The sequence below is a fragment of the Pieris napi genome, chromosome 4 (assembly GCF_905475465.1).
Source record: "Pieris napi chromosome 4, ilPieNapi1.2, whole genome shotgun sequence".
Lineage (NCBI taxonomy): Eukaryota > Metazoa > Arthropoda > Insecta > Lepidoptera > Pieridae > Pieris > Pieris napi.
In genome coordinates this window covers 13,112,346-13,135,845 of record NC_062237.1, presented here as the reverse complement: position 1 = coordinate 13,135,845, position 23,500 = coordinate 13,112,346, and the positions used below count along the sequence as shown (strand labels likewise).

The 23,500-nt window shown below is 33.4% G+C and overlaps 2 protein-coding genes across 3 annotated transcripts in view; both read left to right on the top strand.

Annotated features, from left to right (window-relative positions):
* The window catches only part of LOC125049109, a 33,132-nt gene extending 28,780 nt beyond the window's left edge, over nt 1-4,352 (top strand). Inside the window, exons 15-19 of the mRNA XM_047648213.1 lie at nt 240-622; nt 990-1,156; nt 2,136-2,245; nt 2,679-2,805; nt 3,455-4,352. Coding sequence (XP_047504169.1) covers nt 240-622; nt 990-1,156; nt 2,136-2,245; nt 2,679-2,805; nt 3,455-3,742 — 1,075 coding nt within the window. The 3' untranslated portion in view covers nt 3,743-4,352. The remainder of the gene's footprint in view (nt 1-239; nt 623-989; nt 1,157-2,135; nt 2,246-2,678; nt 2,806-3,454) is intronic.
* Nucleotides 4,353-7,109: 2,757 nt separating this feature from the next.
* The window catches only part of LOC125048854, a 35,906-nt gene continuing 19,515 nt past the window's right edge, over nt 7,110-23,500 (top strand). Inside the window, exons 1-4 of one of the 2 annotated variants that reach the window (XM_047647789.1) lie at nt 7,110-7,381; nt 13,289-14,036; nt 14,813-14,918; nt 22,756-22,840. In XM_047647789.1, the coding sequence (XP_047503745.1) occupies nt 13,349-14,036; nt 14,813-14,918; nt 22,756-22,840 (879 nt within the window). In that variant the 5' untranslated portion in view covers nt 7,110-7,381; nt 13,289-13,348. The remainder of the gene's footprint in view (nt 7,382-13,288; nt 14,037-14,812; nt 14,919-22,755; nt 22,841-23,500) is intronic. The other variant, XM_047647790.1, reaches the window with a different exon arrangement.

The window sequence follows — 23,500 nt, the reverse complement described above, 5'->3', positions numbered from 1 at the left end:
CATTTTATTAAAACTATTTCCAATTAGTTAAAGTTAGTTTACTTTGACGTGCACATAATTAAAGCTCTGATGTTTTTCTTCATACTCCAATTAGAAGAGTTTTAAATATTAAATGCGCACGTAGACAGAAAAGTCTGTTGGTACACCGCCGGGGTCGAACCTACGACCGCTCTGAAGCCAACTAGGTTAAAATTGCTTTTTGAGGTTTCATTTAGACACATATAGAACTTTTTTTACAGATTTAACAATAAACAGAACCACCATGGTAGTACCGACGAAATATTAACTTGCGCGAAAAACGGTAGCTTTTGGAGAACTACCAAACCAGATATTATTCCATCAGCGTCAAGCACTTTGGAGGTACCGAAGGTCAGAATTAGACGTCCAGCCACTATGTATGGGTTTCCAGAAATTTCTATCACTAACCAATCAGATACAAAGACGATGCGACGAAAATACCATACATTGAAGAGCTTGGTGTACTCAGACCAGGTAGACGTTAAGGAGATGCGGAGAAGACCTAGATCTGCTGGGTCTTCTATGAAAAATAAGGAGCCATTGAGTAGACCAAGTCTTTTAGAGACTCTTGATTTTATTAACAGCGTAAAGGATGCACTTTGCGGTAAGCATTGCAAAATTGGTCTCTTTACAGAATTAAAGTAGCATTTAAAATTTTTACCACTGTTTTAACAGTTTTTATTCTATGGCCGTTTTTTGTTTCAATTTACGTAAGAGTAGGTATGTGCAATTTTAATTTTTGTTAGAATAGTCTATCTTTTTGTTGTGAATAAATAAATCTACTTTTTTTAGACTAGTTAAAAAAAGTTTTTAACAAATTTTAGTTAGTCAAAGATATGTTTAAATTGGCCTGACATCACGTGAATTCAAAACAGCCCATATACACAAATTATGTATAATTTAAAAGAAAGATTTATGGATTCGAACGCATATGAAAACATGTACATATTAAAAGTAGTAATGGTTTGTAGAAGAGTCAGGCGTGTCTGATGTAGAAGATAGCGGCTGGAGCGTAGAAGATGAATGGGTTCTCACTCAAGTCACTCCACTTAACATGATAACAACAAGCGAAGCGGGAACATTACATCTTTTGCTGTCTGACATTATACTTTCTGCTTTACGAAGAGGATGTTTTACGGTGAGTAAAACGTAACACACTATTACACATATTTATTTAATTTTAATTCAAATTCAATTCTAAATTCTAAATTCAAAAGCCTTTTATTGCCAACCTTAAATAACATTACTTTAGCTGTGTTAGTATTTAGTTTTCTTAATTTATTGTAAGTATTTAATAGTATATTAAATAACTAATTGTTTATTTAGTTGGGTACCCGGTTATGGGTAAAGGCCTCCTCCATATTTTGCCATCTGTGTCGGTTCTGAGCGTCCCTTGTCCAGGTGTTGCCGGCCATGTCATGTATCTCATCTCTCCATCTCATAACGGGATGACCTCTGTTCCTTCGGCCGTCTCTGGGATACCAATGAAGTACGCGTTCTAGTACGCGAAGTAATTTTAATAATAACTCCTTTAAGATTTCTTTAATTACTTTATGTCTTATATTCCCTAAGGTCAAAGCGTATGATCAGTCCTGCACGGTCTTGACTGTCACGTTTAATCTCGTTCCAAGACTCAGACTTTTATATGTATCTAATTAATCGACATTTATGATAGAGCGAAATAAGCTGTCTAGTGCTGAAGCGTGATGCTTTTAATTCTGAGACCATTCAAATCCCTGTGCACCAATACATTTTCTTTTTAATGTGTGTGACACTCGCTTGAGGAAAATTGGAAATTTGGAAAATCGTATTTATTAAAAATTTTATTTTTTATTTTAACAATAATTATTGTTAAAATGCTTAAAAGCCAAATTTTCAATGAAAAATGTTGCGAAACAGGAAGATTGTTTCCATTGGAGGGCTTCCCTCAATTTAATTAAACGTGCTATTTCCATCTCAGGAAGTAGGCTCTCTAATTGAAATCAATTTTTTCTGCTAATATTTTATTCCATTCATCGAGGACGGTTATAAGCTAAAGCATAGCTTGTGTTGAATAAAGCAAATCCCGAATTCTGTGGCTAAGGGTAAAAGTCAAATAAAGGGTTGTCTTTGAACAGATGTTGCAAGAATTGTGTTTGTTTCTTGGTGAGTCGAGCGAAGGAGCGTTATTTTCGCTCCATCGACTGTCACGCGCCGCTCGGGCCAGGAGTAGCGAGCGTGTTAATAGGTAAGGAATGTCTTTAGGCATAACAGTAATTAATTTTTGTTAATATTATTTTATTATTTAGTATTAAACGTAATTTAAAATGTAAATATAAGGTACGTAGCTAATTGCAATAAAGCGATGTCTTTTAGACAATCTGACACTGGTTGGTATTTCTTTGTTTAAAGGTAAAGTATGATGTCATATATTTAACCAAAATAATAATAATAATAAATAAAAACTTTATTAATGACAAAAGGGTTTGTGACAGAATTCATATATCGATTGTCCCCACACTAGGGAGGCCCTGTGTGTGTTCAATGAAATAATATAAGAAACTACTCGAATTGGTCCAGCCGTCTTCAAGTTTAGCGCTTAGCGATATATTTTGCCTATATATTATATTTATTTGTAATACCTGTATAGTATAGAAGTAGTAACATATGTTTAATTTTAGTACCTGGAAGCTCCCCGAAGCACAGTTGCCCATAATAACACAGCAGTACAAAGTACGACCACCTGATTATTTCTCTGGAGATGAAACACAACCTCCCCCTATACCTAAGCGATCTACCTCCAACGAGGTAAGTACAAGTAATATAGAAAATATAAAAACGAAATATTAAAAACTCCCACATGCAGCAACACTATTTTTGCTTTATAAACAAAATGAAAGAATTTTGTGTAAATCAGAAATAATTATTCTTTATTCCACTGAAGATTATTTTTCTTAATATGAACTACGACCAAACGGAAAATCTGCTAGATGTTTTCAAATAATTTCCACATATCATGGTCTCAAGCGTGTGCCTGATACCAACCCACACACACCCAATTCCCAAATACTCACTTACATACACACACTCACTCACACACACATACACACATACACACACCCATCCAACTCTATTTCTGTAGGAATCTAGTTGACTTTTGATTAGTTTTTTTTCCTTTTATGAAACTTTAAATTTGTCTATATAAATTTGTCAAAATAAATTAACTCAGTAAGACTTTGCTGTGGAATGGAAGCCTGATTATCCATATCACAGGTTAGTTGCTTGGAAACCAGTTTCCCAATACTTTCTTGTGTGTGTGTGTGTTTGTTCTGTGTGTGTTATATGCTTTGGACACAGCCAGGGTGGAAACGCACAAACTCTGGATTATAGTTGCGTTGATAAAACTACTAAGCCCTTCAGCCTGATATATGAAAATTAAAAATTATCCTTTTTACAGATAATCAAACAGTACGACTGTTCACCTGGAATGGAAATCAAACCATCCACAGGCATAATTAATCCAATATATGACATAAAAATACCAAAAGATAAATTTGTGAAACGAACGAAATCGTTAAGTAGGACCCCCAGTACCAAGAGTGATAATTTAATTTTACGTAAAAACAGAACAAATGACGTACACAACGCTATAGAGGGGATCGAAATGAAAAAACATTTTCTCCAACGATATAATGGGAACGGGACTATTGGTTCATATAGAATTAGTAGAAACAATATTGAATAGGTGTTTACAATATTGCTTACTCATAAATGCTGTTTACGCAACCTTGTAATTAAACTATTTTTGTGAAACCTTTGCCCAAGATAATATCTTCCGTAGATTTTTCTTTGTTTCTTTCGTGTATATTGTAGAATCGTTCTCCTCAATATCGATTCTCCTGCGAACGCCTAACGTTAGTGTAACCTATTTTCTTATATGGGAAGCTAAGAAGATTTTTTGTAAGTAAATTTAATTATACTACTATACTATATATATTTAGTCCATAGTGTATGGATTTTTGATAAACAAAAAAATATGTAATAATTTGAAGTCTATGTTTCATTTTGTTATTACTTCATTGGATTCGCGATTTTTACAGTTTATTTATTATGTAGACGCGAATTTATTTCAAGTGCTTTTCGGCAATTTCTCGCTGACTACGATTGCTTAATAAATTTGCGTCTATATTTTTATTTCGGTTTTAAAGAATGCACTGTTAAGTGCCTATCTCGAACCCAATCCGCTGTTTTGCTGGCAATTTTTTTTCTTAACACAAATTTCTGGTATTTTAATTTAACTATATATTTTAAAAGTGTTTATTTTTGTAACTTTTATGTTTACCTAAATTGTCATACATGTTAGATAAAAGAGTTTGTAACATATACCGTAGATTTTTTTTAAAGACATTTCACGCCAATTGACCTAGTCCCATGCTAAGCTTGTGTTATGGGTACTAGGCAACGGATATACATACATATTATAGATAGATATACATATAAATACATATTTAAACGCCCAAGACCTAAGCACAACACTAAATGCTCATCACATCGATGTTCGTCTCAGCCGGGGATCAAACCCGGGACCCGTGGATTCGCAGTCAGAGGTACTAACCACTAGACCGATAAGTCGTCACTTTAGTACTATGATGTGATACTTTAATAAATAAATTTCCCATCTTATATCGTAATTATGAAAATAGGTTGAGCAGTTTAAACACGTATACAGACACTTGCGCATTATTAGTTGAGATTTGCGACTGTATTGTTAAGCAATTTGCCAATACGAAGCAAGGTTACCGGCGCGCGGCGTCACATTGTAACGTACAGTGGAATTTCTCGGTAAGCGGTTAAATAATGGTTATTGATGATATATTACTGTGGATCAACGTCTACCTACGTATGATAACTTCCCTTCATACATTACGTCCGTTGCCTTATAACTTTTATTTTTGTTATGTGTATGTTTTTGATTAAGGTAATATAAGTATAAACAAATAAAAAAATATAATAAGTATAAATAAATAAAAAATACGTTTGTTTCTCTTATTTGTAAAAACTAAACAAAGACGAAGAATTATTAATATTAAAATTCTTATTTATTTATGCACACTTCGTTACCTTATACAAAAATATACATATAAAAAAGCAGGTTACTATAGTTATTTGGCGGCGGCCTTTTCGCTGACAATTTTCAATTTTCTTTCGATGGACATTTCTTCCAGGCAACAATAAATAAGAAACACCTATAGAGGGTAAAGTACAAGAAGTGCATAAATAATTAACAAAAAAGAACACAAAATAACATGTAACATTAACCTATAACTAAAATAAAGTAAAATCTAAAGAAAAAATAATAATAATATGTATAAAAAAAAATGTAAAAGCTAATCCAAGGGTTAATTGAGTCACAATAATTAATATATATAATTACTAGTTAATTACGAGGCAGAATAAAAGTGATAAAACAAAAGATTTTTAAATAAATTTAAAGACTGAGCTCGTCTGGTATTAATTCTTCTTAAATTGTCGACAAACTCTCTTTTCTAAGTATATGTTTAAGAACAATAAATAAAATAAACCAGTGACTTTTTGGTCATCGATTTCTGAAGTTGTTCCACTGATGGCTTTTGTTTGACAACTCGGTCTAATCATACAGGATTTCTCACTATTGTCTTCTATATGAGTCAGTGCGAATGAGCCCATAAAATATCGATGCACAGCCGCGATTCGGTGACCTCAGAGTTGAGAATCATTTAACCACTAAGCTAACACCGAGGATAGCTAAGTTTAATATCATCTTTTTATTTGATACATAAAAGTATACTTAGAAGCTTGTATTCGCTCAATCATGTATAAGTGCAAAACTTTGTAAGTAACTTTAAGAATCAATTTAGTTGGATAGTATTGATGGATCATTTTTCTATGTAGCTGTTTTTTAAATAAAAATAGTTACAGCACGGCTTGGATATAATAACCTTTAATATTTTATAATCGTGTGTTTTTTTGAACTTGTAAAACAAATTTGCAAAATGTATGTGTGTGTGTATGTATAGTGACAGTTGTCTTTGATACATTTAAAAATATTTTTAAGAAATATAAATATTATATAAATTATTTGACAGTCTTTTTATATTTAATTATTTGTATTGGAAATGTTTTGAATTTAATTCTAAGTTAATTTTGTTGTAAAAATAAAATACGTAGCACATATCAGAGGGTTTTATTTTTCTCTTACCATTAAATCTCTATAAGTGGAAGCGAAAATTACATTGCCATATGGGTACTATATTTTAAGGATATACGTATTCACACTCCGGTCGATTCAGGACCAGCTATAGCCAGATAGCGCATGAATGGGCTGGCACGTCTGAGATGTTATTATTATTTAAGTGGTATACGGGATTCAAAACCTTTACATATTATGATTCTTTGATTGTTCCATTCTTCCATTCTAGAGGTAAAAATATGGTTAATTTATCTAGGTTAACTATACCTAGCTCTTGCCTATACTATTGACACAGGGTAAAGGAAATCTTTTTACTAAATTTCTATGCGTGAAAATCTTTTAAAGCTTTAGAAAATATTATTCAATTTTACTTATCTAATGTAATAATATATAATAAAGGGTAAGAAACTATTGCAATATTTTAATCCAAATCATTGTTTCTTTAAATGAATGCCAAAAAAATTTATTACCCTCTATTGCCCACAAAATTGGTACACTATTCGCGTCTTTTAAAATTCGAACGTGCTTAGACAACAAATTGAGATTATCTGCACTATTCGACTATACACTTCCCTTTTCCTCACGGACGTATAAAACGTGTTTCTCTCTTTCTCAAATTTCCCTTACGCGCCTGCGCACTACTGCTTTTCCCAAAAGATCAGTCGAAGCTGCGTAGGTACTTTTTGAAAGCAATTCGCATCCCCACAGATTCAAAACATTTGGATTAAAGAACTCGTATGTTGTTCTATAAATAGTGTTTTAGTATACTGCTAGCACCTTCTATTCACTAAATCAGAGGTGACAAGTGAATAAACATTTTTATTAAGCCAACCGTCGACAGTTATCTAATTTAGAATAATAGTTACGCAAGAGGGGAGGATCACTCTACGAAGCTTCGAGTTACAGACGTCCGAGAGTCAGCCTCCGGAGCCCATGGGATAGCCCGGTTTTGCCACGTTCTTGTGAGAATATAATATTACCTTTAATCGTAAAATTCAAATATTAATTAAAAATGTTTTATTTATTGGCTTGTGTAAATTCATTTTTGAAATATTTATTATTTTCAAACAATGTCGGTATTTCGATCCGTGAGTGATTTGAATAATCAGTGGTTAGAACTTTATGGAGGATTTTTCGATGATTACTATATCCAAGGTAAATCTTTTTTAGTGTTTAATTAATTATTATCATTAATATTATTATTTTTATGTGTTTTCAAAATATTTTCACATTTCTAAAGCAACTACTCGTTATTCACTAATATATATTACTTTATATCAGTAATTAATATAAATTAAAAATTATTTTATATTTATAAAACCAAACTAAAAAAAAGGAGTAATCATGAACAAAAAAGAAACTCCATTTTATTTGTAGTAGTATAGAATACAAAAACGCTACTAAACAGACATATTTCTTCATCTATTTTATTTATAAATTAGTTTACTCAGAAATAGTAATTTAATAAATAGCTACAAAGCTGTAAAATTTTGAGTTACATGTAAAATTAAATAACACTGGACCCATATATCATTGTGGCGGTTTGCAATCTTCTAGAAGGGCAAACATTAAATATATAATATAATAATAATATTGCTTGGTTGATACATTTTTAATGTTTTTATATCACCTCGGTGGACGTCGTTCAAGTGCTGACTGTAACTTTTGCCACGTTCCACCATTATGTGGAACCAGCTTTCCATCGGAATATTTGACAATTTTGAATGCTGGTGCACCAATTGCAAAAAGACCTCCAAAACTAGCGATATTGTGGCACTATATTAGTATTGTTAACATTTTTTTGCACTGTTTTGTATAAAATAGTATAAACCTCAATTTTTGTGAAATATTTATCACGTTTTTTATACAAAATAACACGAGAATTAAAAAAAAAGTTCTTCGGTGTTTGAGGTTTATAGAATGTTTATTAGACCACATCATTCACCTTAAAGTCTAAATGGATAAAGCACTATACTATTTATATATTATTCCTACCTGTCTAAGCATAATATTAAGTACTTATGTGTAAGGTAGTATAACTTAGTAAATATTTATTTATAACTTTGTGTCAACAAAGAACTCAATCAACCTAATAGAATCCCGTAGCAGTAACGCTACGAAATCTCTACGAACCGTAGGAGTAGCGTTAATAATTAAATGTCTTCGCTACCCAATGATTTTCCTCTTGGGTGATTTACCTTTAATAACAACGCCGCATGAACAGGACCGATAATTATTTTATGTAAATGACTATTCCAAAGGTTTCTTCAATTTGGATATAACAACAGATAAGATAATAGGCGCTCTTACATTGTTTGAGGTATTCAAGGAAATTGTTGTTTATACTGCTGTATAATTTTCAAAAATTTACCTAGTTACTTTTAAAATAGTTTTTTAGATCTTCGAATTAGACGAAGTGATGTTAAGGTCCTAATACGAAATTATTGGTACAATTAGCTGATGCCTATTTGTCTTAAAACATTGACGAATCATTTCTACCCCATGCCTCAGTGCAGGGCTTTACACAACTCTTGCTCTGTTAAAAAAAAAAAATGGGCGACTTTAAGTAAACGTGAAACTATAACTCCTCCTTCAAAGGTCGGCAACGCACCCAATTAATATGGGTGTCCACGGTGCAGAAGAAAAGGGCAGTCCCTTTATTGGCGTCCAGTAAGCTCGTTTGCCCCCTATTATATAATAAAATAATAATAAATGAATACTTCAGTTACATAGTCCTTACATGTGTAAGTTTAATTACCTGTAAATAACTGGTTTTTCAAACAAAGGTAAGGGTCTCCAGCGAATAAACATGTGCCGTGGCATGTACCTGCTTGAATTCTTAATAAGTGAGGGTCGCAAAATAATTTGTTGACGCGTTCAAAGACTGAACAGTCGCTGGGGGAAATGTGTCAATGGCCGTAGGCTAGGCTTTGATGCTAACGACAGTATTTTCTGACCCCGACTAAGATTATAAGCTGGCTTTTTTATATAGAACATGGGGCAAACGGGCATGAGCCTCATCTGATGTTATATGATATGCCACCCATGGACACTCTCAATGGCAGAGGACTCGAGAGTGCGTTGCCGGCCTAAGGATTAATATATTTAACACTTCTTTGGACTTATAAAAACAAATTTATAAATATTGAAGTTAGGTCAGGTTTAAGCTATTCAGTCCAGGTTGACATTCGAATCTTCGACGGATTAATAACTGCAGCTGAATTCCGGCTGGACATCCGGTCCAGGCGGACCGTGGTGGTGTATGTGAAACCAGCTGTCCTCTGTAGTATTTCCGAACTAATTCTACTTAGGATCCCTTCAAAATAAGAGCGCACCAATTCCTAAAAGGCCTGCAACGCACTTGCGAGCATTCTGGAAAGTTAGTGTCTGTACCCATATCACTAGCGTGATATCACTTAACATAAGTCATCACATCTAAAATATAATTTAACATCAGATGAGCCTCCTGCCGTTTGCCCTATATCTGTACTTTAAAAAAAAATGAAGTAGTGCAAGATTAAAATAAATTTATTATAAAATATACATTTCTTTAACGGATGTAAACGTGGATTTAATATGTTATTAACCGAATTTAACATTTCAGTAGCTTTTTCAATCAGCGAGAGAACTCTTAATAAGGACTAAACCAGTTTAGTTTTTATTCTAAGCAAGAGTCTGCCACATCAAGTTGCCAACTGATAAAGAATTTGGATATTGATTATCATATTAACGCAATTTATCGCCGTAAAGTTGATTTTGACAGTCACTAAGAAAGATATAATTAAGATTTTTAAAGGATGCTGGACAGTCTACGAAATGGTATCGGAGAGCATCAATAACTTTACAGCGGGAAGTCTAATTAATTTTGTTTCTGATACATGGTCCTGTTGCACTATCGGCACACTTTTTATTTTATAGTATTCGAGTCTATTTGTCTCTGGAAACAGAAGTAAATTTGCTATTTATACCAAAAACGCAGAGTTTAATGAATGGAGGTGCTTAGGACCAATTGCTTCTAAGATAATTATTAGAATTAAAAAAAAACTATTGCTATACTAAATAAAACACGTGTAAAGTTAACCCGTTATAATCGACATATCATTTATTTGTTCTTTTCTGTTCTTTAATTGCAAGTACCAAGCTACCAGCTGTGGAACCGTTTGATAAATTTAAGGGTAAAATATTTTGTGTGGGTTAGTGTACTGCATTTATTTCCAAGTAATTCTTGTGTTATACGTTTTATTTCTTCTAGTTTATAATTAGTTTCTTTTACAACGAGCACGCTAATTAAGCACAAGTGAAACATGCATTTTCTTCAATAAAATGGTGCTCTTATAACGTATAATAACTTTTTTACCAGTTTAAAAGTTGCAATACTTTTTTCTCCTTAGAAAATAAAAAATCTTTCTTTTATTTTTAGATAAACAGATAACCTCAGTGTTTTTAAACGAATCTCAATTCACAATGTACATATTGTATAGTGTTATTGTATTTATGTTTAATATACCTTGAACCAAATGCTCGCTATTACGGCAGAATCGTGTCAACTGCCCCATAACGATCGTAATATCTAGGCTCCTGAGGGTTATATGCCTTTATCATTGATAACATATACCCGTATAATATAACATACTTCAGTAATTCTGTCGTTAATATAAAAATGAAGAAATGAAATATACAGAAAGTGTGCAATTACAGTCTCTATTAAAAGGAAGATACTCTGTTCTTGTGTACTATTTAATAGTAATTTAACAACCGCCTATATTCTTACACTTTAATTCCTAATAACCCATACAGATATGTCACATTCTGGTGCAGTTTCAAAGAAATTGTTGATTTGACTTATACGAAAAACCGGACGTTACTGACGGAGGCTAGTTCGTGACTGCACCTTAGTCTGCAATAAATTTGTCGGCAGCATATAATCAAAGTATTGCTTGAATTTTTTTTTAAATATAATAGGGGCAAAAGAGCCTACGGGATTCCCAAAATGGGCAGTTATCGCAGCCCATGGACACCCATTTTTAGTGAGTGCGTTGCCTTTGGGATGAGTACACTCTAACTTTGAATAGTTGGAAGTCGTATCGCCTCTCTGACTGCAAGTACTTCTGCTCTTGATAATATGGTATATTCAGGAGTCAATACTTCCACCGACCGAACGTCATGGCCAATGTCTTCGACGGTTTCTCTCTCTTCGAAACTTTTTCACCAAATTGTCTGTGCCGTTGGACGGCGAGGACTCCTTGTACACGTCATCTAATCGGTTTTTTATTTGACCCGGATTCAATGCTCTGTTTTCGATATGTTGGAAATATACAAAAGTCTCTTTGTTTGCTAAACTGAGACAACGCTTTATGTACACGATAAACATACTATCCGATGCAACAAGAGCGTGTATCAACATTTCGCGTAGAACTATATCAGGCCAGTTCATTCTACATACTCAAAAACCTTTTTTGTCATATGTGAAATTACCTTGTTAAACAAATGAATTTAATGCCTAAATAGTCATGATTTATCATTCGGTATTTTATGATATGATTATTGTTGATGAATGTTTTATTCTGCCAGTTAAACCAAGTATATAATAAATGGAACAACGAAGTACATAAGTTTTGTATGCGGTAGATAGAAACTTAATTGTAAGCGATTTCAGTGAACGCTGTGAAAACAAACCAAACGCAAATTGAACTACTGGCAGTGTTTAATGACAATTACGACAGAAACGGAAAACGATCAATTGACACTCAATACTAACTTCCGGTAATAGCCGCATAGGTTTAGGTTTCAATATCGGATTTGTGTATTTCTTTTATAAAATTTACACTACAGTTTACTCGATAAATGTTATTTTAATAAAGTGCTGCCCTAATAAAATGTATAAAATTGGTTTGATCATCTGCGGTTGTTTATCCGGAAAAATACATCATGATCATACATCATCAAGATCAAATGAGCAAATTTTTGGTAGGACTTACAACTTTAGTATCTTACCTTCCACCAGGACCAGACAAACGCGTTACTTGTTAAAAAAATATGATACATTTAATTAAGTTAATATTACAACGTACAAGCTGTCAAAAATGTAATACGAAATTCTTTTTGATCCTAAAAATAATATCCAAAACAAATCATGATGTATCGCTCGACAATAATGACAAAGTATTATTTCCTCTCTGACCGGATAACGCTGACAGCGCTCGTGAATCAATGAAAGGGATTTGTTTCAGCGCTACAGCGATCAATAGTAAGCAACACACATTTGTCTTGACGCTGTTTGCGCTTTTCAACGTCGATTTTGCGAAGGCTTTGACAAAGAGGTTTATTAATGAAGCATGCGCGTATATAGTATTATTATCAATTAATTATTCAAATTTAAACATTCAATCTAAATTGAATATTAGACATTTAGTGTTACTAAGATGTATAAACTCTCGTAAAACAGTTTGGTATATTATAAGTCCAATTATTTTCTATTTAATGAATCAACTGAACATTGTTTGTTGTTTGTTTGTTCAGTTAATTAAGAGTAAGCAACAAACCAGTTATAAAACCTTAAAAGACTTACATTCTGGACACCAAAAACTGTATATTAAATTAACATATTAACAATTAAATTATAAAAAATACACTGGCCATATAAATGCTTAGTAAGTAAGCAAAAGTTGTACAGTTTGTTTTATGGATTAAGTTAATGAAAGAAATCTTGATCCAAACTAAAATAAAAGTAACAGAAAAAGTTAAAGAAAATCAGGAGTTAGCTGAGATCCGGAAACAGCTTTGAGTTTACTCAGAGCTTTCTAAAAGCAAGAGCTGTATAAATTATGTCAGAGACACAGCCAAGTGTAATTATGTTTGAATAAACTGAATAGCTAGATTTTTCTATATCTTATGAAGGTTAAAAATAGTAATAAAATTAGAAAAATTATCTTATAAAAATTAGTTTAAAAGGAACTTCCATAACTTCTAACGATTTTACTACTTACTTTGTAATTATAATATGAAACCTGAAGATGGGTGATAATTAGACACCAAATCATCAAAAACTTTTTTTGTTCCCAGGTTTCCTTGACCTTCTCGATGGCTTAAAGATGAAGACTATGCAATCATATTAACCACAAAATGACTAACGTCAAGTTAAAACTTCTCTTCTATCTTTTGAACTCTCTATTATCAGTTGATTTAGTGCACTCTCGGCCATTCTCTGCTAATGTCACCGACTTTATTAATAACAACAGCACCTTTACGATACCAGTCGACTCTAACTCTGATACTCTTATTGTTGCCAATGGAGAAGATCCAGCCGATGAGACACCAGAAGAGACAAATAAAAGCTCTAATAAACAAATGGAAGCAATTGTCAACGCGGAACAGGATAGGGATGAAGCTCTCTCGGAAAAGGTGATAAAGGATCAAGTGAGCATTTTAGAAATGACAAAAAATGAGGCAGAGGCATTCGAGAAACAATTGAACACGTCAAGTGCTCTACTGGAGTCAATGATCGATTCAGAATCCGATAGAGAAGAAACTTTAACGGACATTTTATTCAGGCCTGAATCGGAATTTGTTGAGGGTCCCAGATTCGAATTCTTGATCGCCCGGCTCAATGAGACTGATGGTAATAGGACTGCTGTGTTCAGTGATAACAATTTAGATAAAGTTGATAAGAACTCTAGTGATGTGCTCAAAAAGGTTGACTATGTAGAGTTAGTAGAAGTAGATAAGCCTAAGATTGGTGAAAATAAGAGTGCTTATACCTTTGGTAATATCACAGGACATGATGTGGACAACGACCTTGCACCAGACACGAGTAAGTACTTATTGCTACAGCGACTTGGTATGAAATATCACAATGAACAAAGTGCTCAAATTATTTAGCTCAAACAAATGCAATGCACCCGTTTTAAGGAAAACTCTTTTCATAACGTTTTTCCGAGTCGTATTTACGAAAATATTTACTGTTCCTATTTCCGTCTGACCCGGTATAATTTAGCTGAGTCGGGAGTAATTATTGGACCTATTTTTATTCGATGCCCGTTCGTTTCGCTCGAACCATCTCATTGACACTTCAATTTAATGGAAATTGCACATTATGTGGGATAAATTATCCGTGGTAGATTCTCATTAGATCCTGGCTGGGAGTAGATAATTACAGATAATTACGGGGTTGTTATTAAAGCGTCTGGTCTTCAATAAATTGAACCCATTATTCTTGAGATGGGTTGGAGAGTAACTTTGATATTTTCAAGGAATCCTTAATAATTAGAGAAAATATGCATTTTAACTTTGTTGAATTGTAACTTGGCAAGATTATGCGTTTGAGTTTATGATCAAATGAGTAGTTTAAGTGAAAAAGACTTTAAATAATACTAGTATATCTCCACTCTTGCTTACTTATAAGTCAGAAACTATTAAAAGAAAACATTAATTTTCTTCTAAACTAATAATTTTTATATTTTTGTATAATAATTTTACTTTTTCACATATATACTAATTATTATCTATACTTTTATTTGTTTTATTACAATGATACATCACAAACCTGTCCTAATCTGGTCTGGTACCCTGGCATGTGACCTGTCGCAGTTCTGTCAATGTTCTCAGGTTACTCCGATGTGCAGACTTTATTCATGGCTTGCTTTGGAACATTGTTGCCGCTGCTGGCTGTACTCTTCATTACATTACTAGTACGGTAAGCAAACAAAAGGTAATATAGATATATGAAAATAGCATTCTGTGCCAAACGGTTGCTACGATACTAATTTTTATAAGAATGAAATGATTATTCACTTCATCTCTATAACAAGTGTGTTTTGTGACAATATACCAGGGAATATTTTATGTGAGGGACGTTTGGGGTTCTACGATTTAGCGACGTGATTTATGTCGAGTTATGAGCATGTCCCTTGAGACTAATATCCTTAGGAGGCTAGGAGCGTTCATAGCATAGATATAGGGCAACAAACGGATCCCGGAATCCGATTGAACTGGAAATCTCGTACTAACACGCTTTAAAGTCATGATTATTTTTAAGCAGATTATAATGCGTCAAAAACAAATATTTTGATTCTACAATTTTATAAGGTAAAGGTGTGTTAATGAAAAATAATTAACTGAATCTAGTTTTTTTTAATTCAATTTGTTACATTAATTACTATTATATTACAAATAATTAACATCTTGTCTCTTGACAAAATCCATCTTTCAAAAACCATAAAAGCAGGGCAAACAGCATTTGGACAGATTGAAAGAAAATTCTGTTAATGCACAGGGATTCAAATGCACGGCCTCTATCTATCTATATGAATGTATCGCTTAAAAATATAGGTCAAAAAGTTTTATATTCCCTGCATTACGTAATACTCTTGTTAAGTAAACGCTACATAATGGTACTTTTAGTACATCTATGTCAAACATTACATTTATAATAATGTTTTTATAACTTCACTGAAGTAGACAGGGTTGTCGCTAAAAAACACTTTGTATGCAGGATGTATTTGCAACCTCGTAGTTCACCGTCACTTTGTAGGCGGTCTATTGAAAAAAACATTTTCATAAAAGGAAGTAAATTATATCTTATATGTAGAAAGTCACGTGATCAGTACCTTAATAATCTTGTTTTACATACTTAATGTGCGGCTAATGTTAGTTTCTATTAATAATAATAATGGCCTTTTATTTCAGATAATTTGACTCATTTAGCTTTCTATCTCATTTTTTTATAGAACAGGGGTCAAACGGGCAGGAGGCGCACATGATATTAAGTGATACCGCTGCCCATGGGCACTTTCAATGCCTGAGGGCTCGCGAGTGCGCTGAAGGCGTTTTAAGAATTGGCACGCTCTCTTCTTGAAGGACCCTAAGTCGAATTGGTTCGGAAGTACTACAGTAGGCAGCTGGTTCCACATAGTGGTGGTGCACGGCAAACACCATCTGCTGTTTCCGTAATTTGTTCTATCTAGTTTATTAATAAATATCATTAATAAAAGATGTTGAAATGTATGAGATTTAAGGGGATGTATGGGATATAGAAATAAATTGCATTGAATTATACAATATTTAGATAGAATAGATCTTCAGATGCCAGTTTCATAGCCATCAATTTCCCGAAAAATAGAAAGGCCGAAACAGAAATCAATTGAATTTTCTATTAACAGTTTGCGTTGCCATTTTTCGTGGCAGCCCTAGCAGCCAAGCGGCATATTATACAATGAAACTTGACTCTGCGTTATTTTCCCAACATTAAAACGTTGAATTGTCGGGAAATAAATGCAAAAATACGAGAGTTTTCAGCTCACGTCGTTATTGGAGCGGGGTAGTTCAGATTGTTATATTTTAAGCGGAGTTTGGAGGCCAACGCTTAACTAGTTTTGCTATTATTTTAGCTTGTTTATGTTCGCGGTTTGTTTGCACTTTAAAATTTCGTTAAATTAAACTTAGTTAAAAGTTAAAACGTTGTTACAAGAAGTACGATATCAATAAATAAATATATAAATAAATTAAATGCACTGGATCATATAACATTAAAACTAGTATTTTTTTTACTGTTACATCAAAATCTAAATCCATTTCTATAAATATTCGTAAAGTTGTAATAATTTGCTTCCAAAATACCGCTCACTATTCGTAAATTGTGCATTTTGTTAGAAATATATAGTGTAGTATATATAATGTACAAGAATATATATATAATGTATATATATATTCTTGTCGTGTCTGTAATGTACAAGAATATATATATATATATAATGTATATATATATTCTTGTACATTGTAGCCTTAAGGACAGAGGCAGACATCAAAGGAATCTGATATAATTCAATTTCGAAGGTTACAATCTAATACTTTGACATCAAATTGTGTCCTTTCCACAAATATACACTGTATTATTACGAAAACTTGTATAGAGTATAAAATAAAACCTAGAAGAAAATTTTTATTTTTTTGGAAAGAAAATTGTTGAGTATTTATTTATAACAATTTTTTTATCGAAATATTAATTTGGTAAACGCATTGTAAGAGCAGTGTTGGCCTAGTGGCTTCAGCGTGCGACTCAAATTCCTGATGTCGTAGATTCAAACCCCGGCTGTGCAGTGTGCACCTGTGGACTTTATTTATGTACGCATTTAACATTCGCTAGAACTAGCTAGCTTTAGACCCAGTAAGTCGCTTGTGTCAGGCACAGGAGGCAGATCACCTACTTGCCTATTACATTGACAAATGATCATGAAAGAGATACAGAAATCTGAGGCCCAGACCTAAAAAGGGCCACTGATTTATTTTATTTTATTAAGGTATTGTAAGCCGCTAATAGCTATATATCCTCGATTAGTTCAAGTACTGTATTAAATGCATCAAATTTGAGATTGTATCATCACAATGTTGAACAGTTTGTACTACTGTTATATAAAATACTGAATTTAATTGAAAACAGAAAAATTCGACATCCCTTTTTTATCTAGAGAAAATTCTCGATGATTTAAATAGTTAATAGTTAAGTTATAGTCACGTAGACATGCACCAGAAGAAAACTCATAGAGTCGTAGCAGCTACTAAATTTAATTCTATTTGCACGTAACTGCATAAAGCGGCTGTGTTAGAAAACTTTGAATACTTAAAACAAACAATAAAACTCAACAAGTGATTGTAAAACCACTCGTTATGAACCCTTGGCACAATATTTAGACAACGTCGTTAAGCGTGTAAAGTTAATCTCATTCGATGGCCCCTGGCACTCGGCCAAGTCTCACTGAGCGAATGATCCAATCATTGCCGGTGTACAGATGAATTTACAGCCGGGTCGTTTGATCTATGATATTGGAAAATGCAAAAATATCAGGACACTATTATATAAATTAACGATTTACTTATATGCAGCACAAGTTGTGTTCAAATTGTTTTGACAACTCATTGGTGTAGTGGTCCCCTGACTGCGAATCCATGGGTCCCGGGTTCGATCCCCGGCTGAGACGAACATCGATGTGATGAGCATTTGGTGTTGTGCTTAGGTCTTGGGTGTTTAAATAAGTATTTATATGTCTATCTATCTATAATATGTATGTATATCCGTTGCCTAGTACCCATAACACAAGCTTCACCAGCTTAGCATGGGACTAGGACAATTGGTGTGAATTGTCTTAAAAAAAAAAAAAAATTGCGCAAACCTTATTAATAACTAGCTGTTCCCTGCCACGCTTCGCTGTGACACATTGTGATTGAATGGTTGAGAAATGCGAAACAAAACAAAAAAAACATTTCATATAAGTTTAATTTTGCAATACTTGTGAAAATAATGAAAAAATAGATAAAAACAATCCTTGATGCTGTAATATCTAAAAAGGTACAATATATTAATTACAATAAACCAGTTCACGAATGACGCGTTACACGTCTCGCGAGATTTGCCCCGGCTACATCGGTAATATTTTTATTTACAATATTCATGGGCGAGCCGGTGCGCAATTCCTTGCGAGACCCGTTATTTGATTTCTGTTTGCCGCCTTTAGATATTTATCTATCAGATTAGGCTGAATGTTAGGTACATCCTGGGCATGCCTCGTAAAACATGTGTAACAGCGACTTGTGTAGGTGGATAAATGCAACCGGTTCCTAGTCTTGTACACCAGTATAATGCTGTTACAGTATGATCTAGCGGACCGAAGTTATTATTTGTCAAACACACAGTTAATAATATATGTAAAGATGACTGTCTTAAGAGACGTATAGCGTAGGTTTCTTAATCAAACATTGCATACATTGGCAATGTATAATGATAAATTTTGTGTCATAGATACCAATAGGTATACAAAAAAGTTTTTTATTACAAAGGGTAGATATTATTACCTACCTGCTTTCTTAAAAAGACAGATAGCTGTTTCGCTATCATATTTTATAGAGATGACAGCCAAGAATTTGGCTAGACCCCTTGCTTCTATTGAGCAAACATTAGATTATAAGACCTTGGAAGAAATTCCAAATAATATTTATTTAAATTAGATAATAGGACAACAGAGCACCACTCTTGCAATAATAAGGTAAGTATATTATGTGATAAAATTCATTCCCAAAAAATTATTGTGGTTCATCAAAATATACAGGGGATGAAAAATAAAGAATTAGAAATTGAACTATTCTTGAATAGTCAAAAAATAGACTTTTTGTGCATAACAGAGCACTGGCTAAAAAAATATGAAGTTTTGTTTAATTTTTGTAACCACAGGGTTGGTAGTGTGTTTTGCAGAGAAAATGCAATTCATGGTGGCTCATTAATCCTAATAAGTAAAAAACTTAAATGCAAAGAAAGAAAGGATATTATCAGCCTCTCTGTAGAACTAACTATTGAAATCTCCTGTGTGGAACTGGAGCAATTCATTGTTGTATGTCTATATTGTCCTCCATCAGCTGTCTATAATAATGTTGAAAATGTATTAGAGGAGATATTGTGTAAATTAGTAAAGTGTAATAAAGGGCTAATTGTGTGTGGGGACTTTAATGTCAATTTACTTTGTCATTCTAATTCAAGTGTACGCATACTTAGTCTTTTTCGTTCATACAATTTAATAAATCAATTTCATTCACCCACAAGAATAACAGCTAGCACCGCAACTTGTATAGATAACATATATAGTGACATAGCCCCTTTGAATGTTTGTATTTTCAATAGATTTAAATCTGATCACACTGGTCAATGGTTTGAATTCCAATTAAGGAAACAAAAAACATGTAAAAAGAAGAAAATTGTGATAACTCCTATTACAAATGACCGTTTGGACAGATTTAGAGAAGCATTGGTCTATAGAATGCCATTTCTGTGTGGCAACTCATCCCCTAATAATTTATACAATACTTTTTTTGGATCATTTATTGATGAATTCAAGAAAGTATTTACTCAAAAGACTTTATTGGTCTCTGAGAAAACAAGTTTCTGTGACTGGGCAAATGAGGAGTTACACAGGAAAAGGTTAAAATTATATGAAATCTATGACGAAATGCAATATAACACTAGTGTGGAATTTAGGGAATATGTTAGGTTGTATTCAAATAATTTCAAAAAAGATTGCAAAACTGCAAAGTCTCAATATTTGAGTTCAAAAATAAAAAATAGCATGGATAAAGTAAAAGCTACCTGGAAAATAATAAATGAAGAATCAGGTAAAACGTCTGACAAACGAACTGATTATATGTTAAAAGTTAAAGGGAAGTTAATAAAATCTGACCCAGAGGTAGCTTCTTCTTTTGAAGAGTTCTTTACAAATGTACCACTAAATACGACCAAGTCCCTAGATTCTTCACCTGCTGCTGCGATCTCATTGCTAGAAAAATGTGTACCTGAATGTAATATTAAATTTCAGTTTAAACATATAACTTGTAATGATATCGTTAAAACTTTTAAGCTTATTAATTAAAAAAAAAGTAAAGATATATGGGGTATGTCAACAGTCATTTTAAATTCCGTTATTAATGTAATAAGCTCTGAATTGTCTATAATTTTTAACAGCTGTATCGATTGTGGAGTCTTTCCGGACGAAATGAAATTAAGTAAGATTACACCGTTGTTCAAGGCAGGTAGTGAGTCTGATCCGTCAAACTTCAGACCTGTTTCCGTGCTCCCTGCGTTGAGCAAAGTTTTTGAAAAGATAATGCTAGACCAGCTTTCTTTACATTTTAATAAAAATAAACTCTTACATAATAAACAGTATGGTTTCACTAAGGGTCGCTCCACAATCGATGCCGGTGTGAAGTTGATTTCGGACATATTTAACGCCTGGGAAGAATCATATGATGGAGTCGGCGTCTTTTGTGACCTGTCAAAGGCCTTTGACTGTGTTCATCCTGATATACTCGTTGGAAAGCTTCAACACTATGGCGTTGATGGCAAAGCTTCCAGCCTGATGAATTCATATTTAAAGGGAAGGATCCAAAGAGTTCATGTCAATGGAGTCACCTCTCCGGGTTCGCAGGTATCAATGGGCGTCCCCCAAGGATCGATTCTCGGGCCTTTCTTATTTCTGATTTACATAAATGACCTCCCATTCTTTGTCAACGAAGTTCATGAGATGGTATTGTTTGCTGATGACACTTCACTTCTATTTAAAGTGAATAGGAATAACGTATTATTGGACGATGTAAACAATTCTATCTCTCGTATAGTTAACTGGTTTAATGTAAATAACTTATTGCTTAATGAGAATAAAACAAAATGTATTAGATTTACAACTACTAGCGTAAAGCGAGATATTGGTAACCTGAAAATTAAGGACAGTGAACTAAACTTTGTTGACAAAACTGTTTTTCTAGGCATAACAATAGATAGTAAACTCCAATGGGGCCCACACATAGAGACTCTTTCGAATAGGCTGAGCTCTGCAGCATATGCAGTAAAGAAAATCCGACAGTTTACTGATGAGGACACGGCTAAAATTGTGTATCATAGCTACTTTCATAGCGTTATGTCGTACGGCATTTTATTGTGGGGTGCTGCTGCAGAGGTTCAATCCATATTTGTGCTGCAGAAGCGGGCTGTTCGGGGTATTTGTTGTGTTTCTCCGAGGGAGTCGGTACGGAATAAGTTTAAGGAATTAAATATTATGACACTATCTGGTCAATATATTCTTGAAGCCTTGTTGTATGTCCAAAAAAATATAAACGATTTTAAAACAAATGGTGACTTTCACCAGTATAATACGCGAAATAGAACTAATTTGAGTGTACGACCAACCAGGCTCCAAAAGATAAACCACTCCTTATATGGAAATTGTATTCGTTTTTACAACAAACTCCCAAGCGCAATTAGAGAATTATCACTAAATAAATTCAAAGTCCTCGTTAAACGAAAATTAATCAACAAAGCTTTTTATAAATTTGAGGACTACTTAAATGATCCTAATCCTTGGGATTGAATTGCTCCAGTTCAAACAATTTGTATGACAATACTTGGCGATTAAAAAGAGTGGCGGAAAGTTTCTTGCCAGTTCTTCTTACCCGCTCTACGTCCTTGACTTGCGAACTGGTAGTAAATGTAAATTTACGATTAATTTAACTTGACTATTCAAAAGTGTACTTGGTTACCTACTTGAATAAAGATATTTTGAGTTTGAGTTTGAGTTTAAATAATTGTTTTTTTTAATGGTTAGGGAAATAAATTCAAGTCAGATTGTAATAAAAACTTTTTTAAAAATAAACACATATATTTACTTTACTTTTGACATCCTGTGTGAACCACTCACTCCTATGATTAGAGTGAACAGTTTGACTATAGGCAAAACAATATGTACTTATTTTGGATTTATTAGTACAAATCTGAATTAAGTATTTCTGAACCAATTCGACTTAGGGCCCTTCAAGAAAAGAGCGTACCAATTCTAAGTGGTGGTGTCTCTTAACATCAGGTGAGCCTGTTGCCCGTTGGCCTCCTTTTCTTAAAAAAAAGCAACCAAAACAACCAACTGATTCTGTATAAATTTTATGGCATAATTGTAATGGTTCCCCCATTGGGAAACGACATTTATTCTTGGAAATTAAATTTTCAGATGCATGTGCAGGCGGTGGTGTGCGAAGAAACCAGTGCCGTCTTCAGCTTCTGTGACGAGTAGCAAACCAGACAGCAATGAACAGGTAAATAGATTTTGTGTTCTTATAATTTGTTGATTTAATGGAGGAATATTCGCGTCAATTTAAATCAAATATGAATGTTGAACCTTTCGTAATGATAGATGAAGGAGTAAGCATTGTATGTTTTTGTGTTTAGCATATAGCATATGGTAAGTACCTTTTAAAATTGTTGTTTGTTTAAATGAAAATGCACTTACAACAAAAACGGTATATCTTTTGCTATTTTACATTTTTTACTATAAACGTAACAGACTACTAAATAAGTAGTGTATATAGAAGAGACCTTTACTTTTTATAACCACCAATTGAGATCAAGGTAGATACATTATTACTGTATATATTCAACGTTAAACCATCGTTGGAGCAGTGTTGGCCTAGTGGCTTCAGCGTGCGACTCTTATCTCTGAGGTCGAAGGTTCGATACCCGGGTGTGTACCCATTTTTTATGTGCGCATTTAACATTCGCTCGAACGGAACGACCCAGTCGATGGCGTGCGTCAGGCACAGGAGGCTGATCACCTACTCTCGTCTATTAGATTAACAAATGATCATGAAACAGATACAGAAATCTGAGGCTTAGACCTAAAAAGGTTTTAGTGCCATAGATTTATTTTATTCAATGTTAAAGACTTTATAAATTGTGTACCCAAACGTAGAATTACT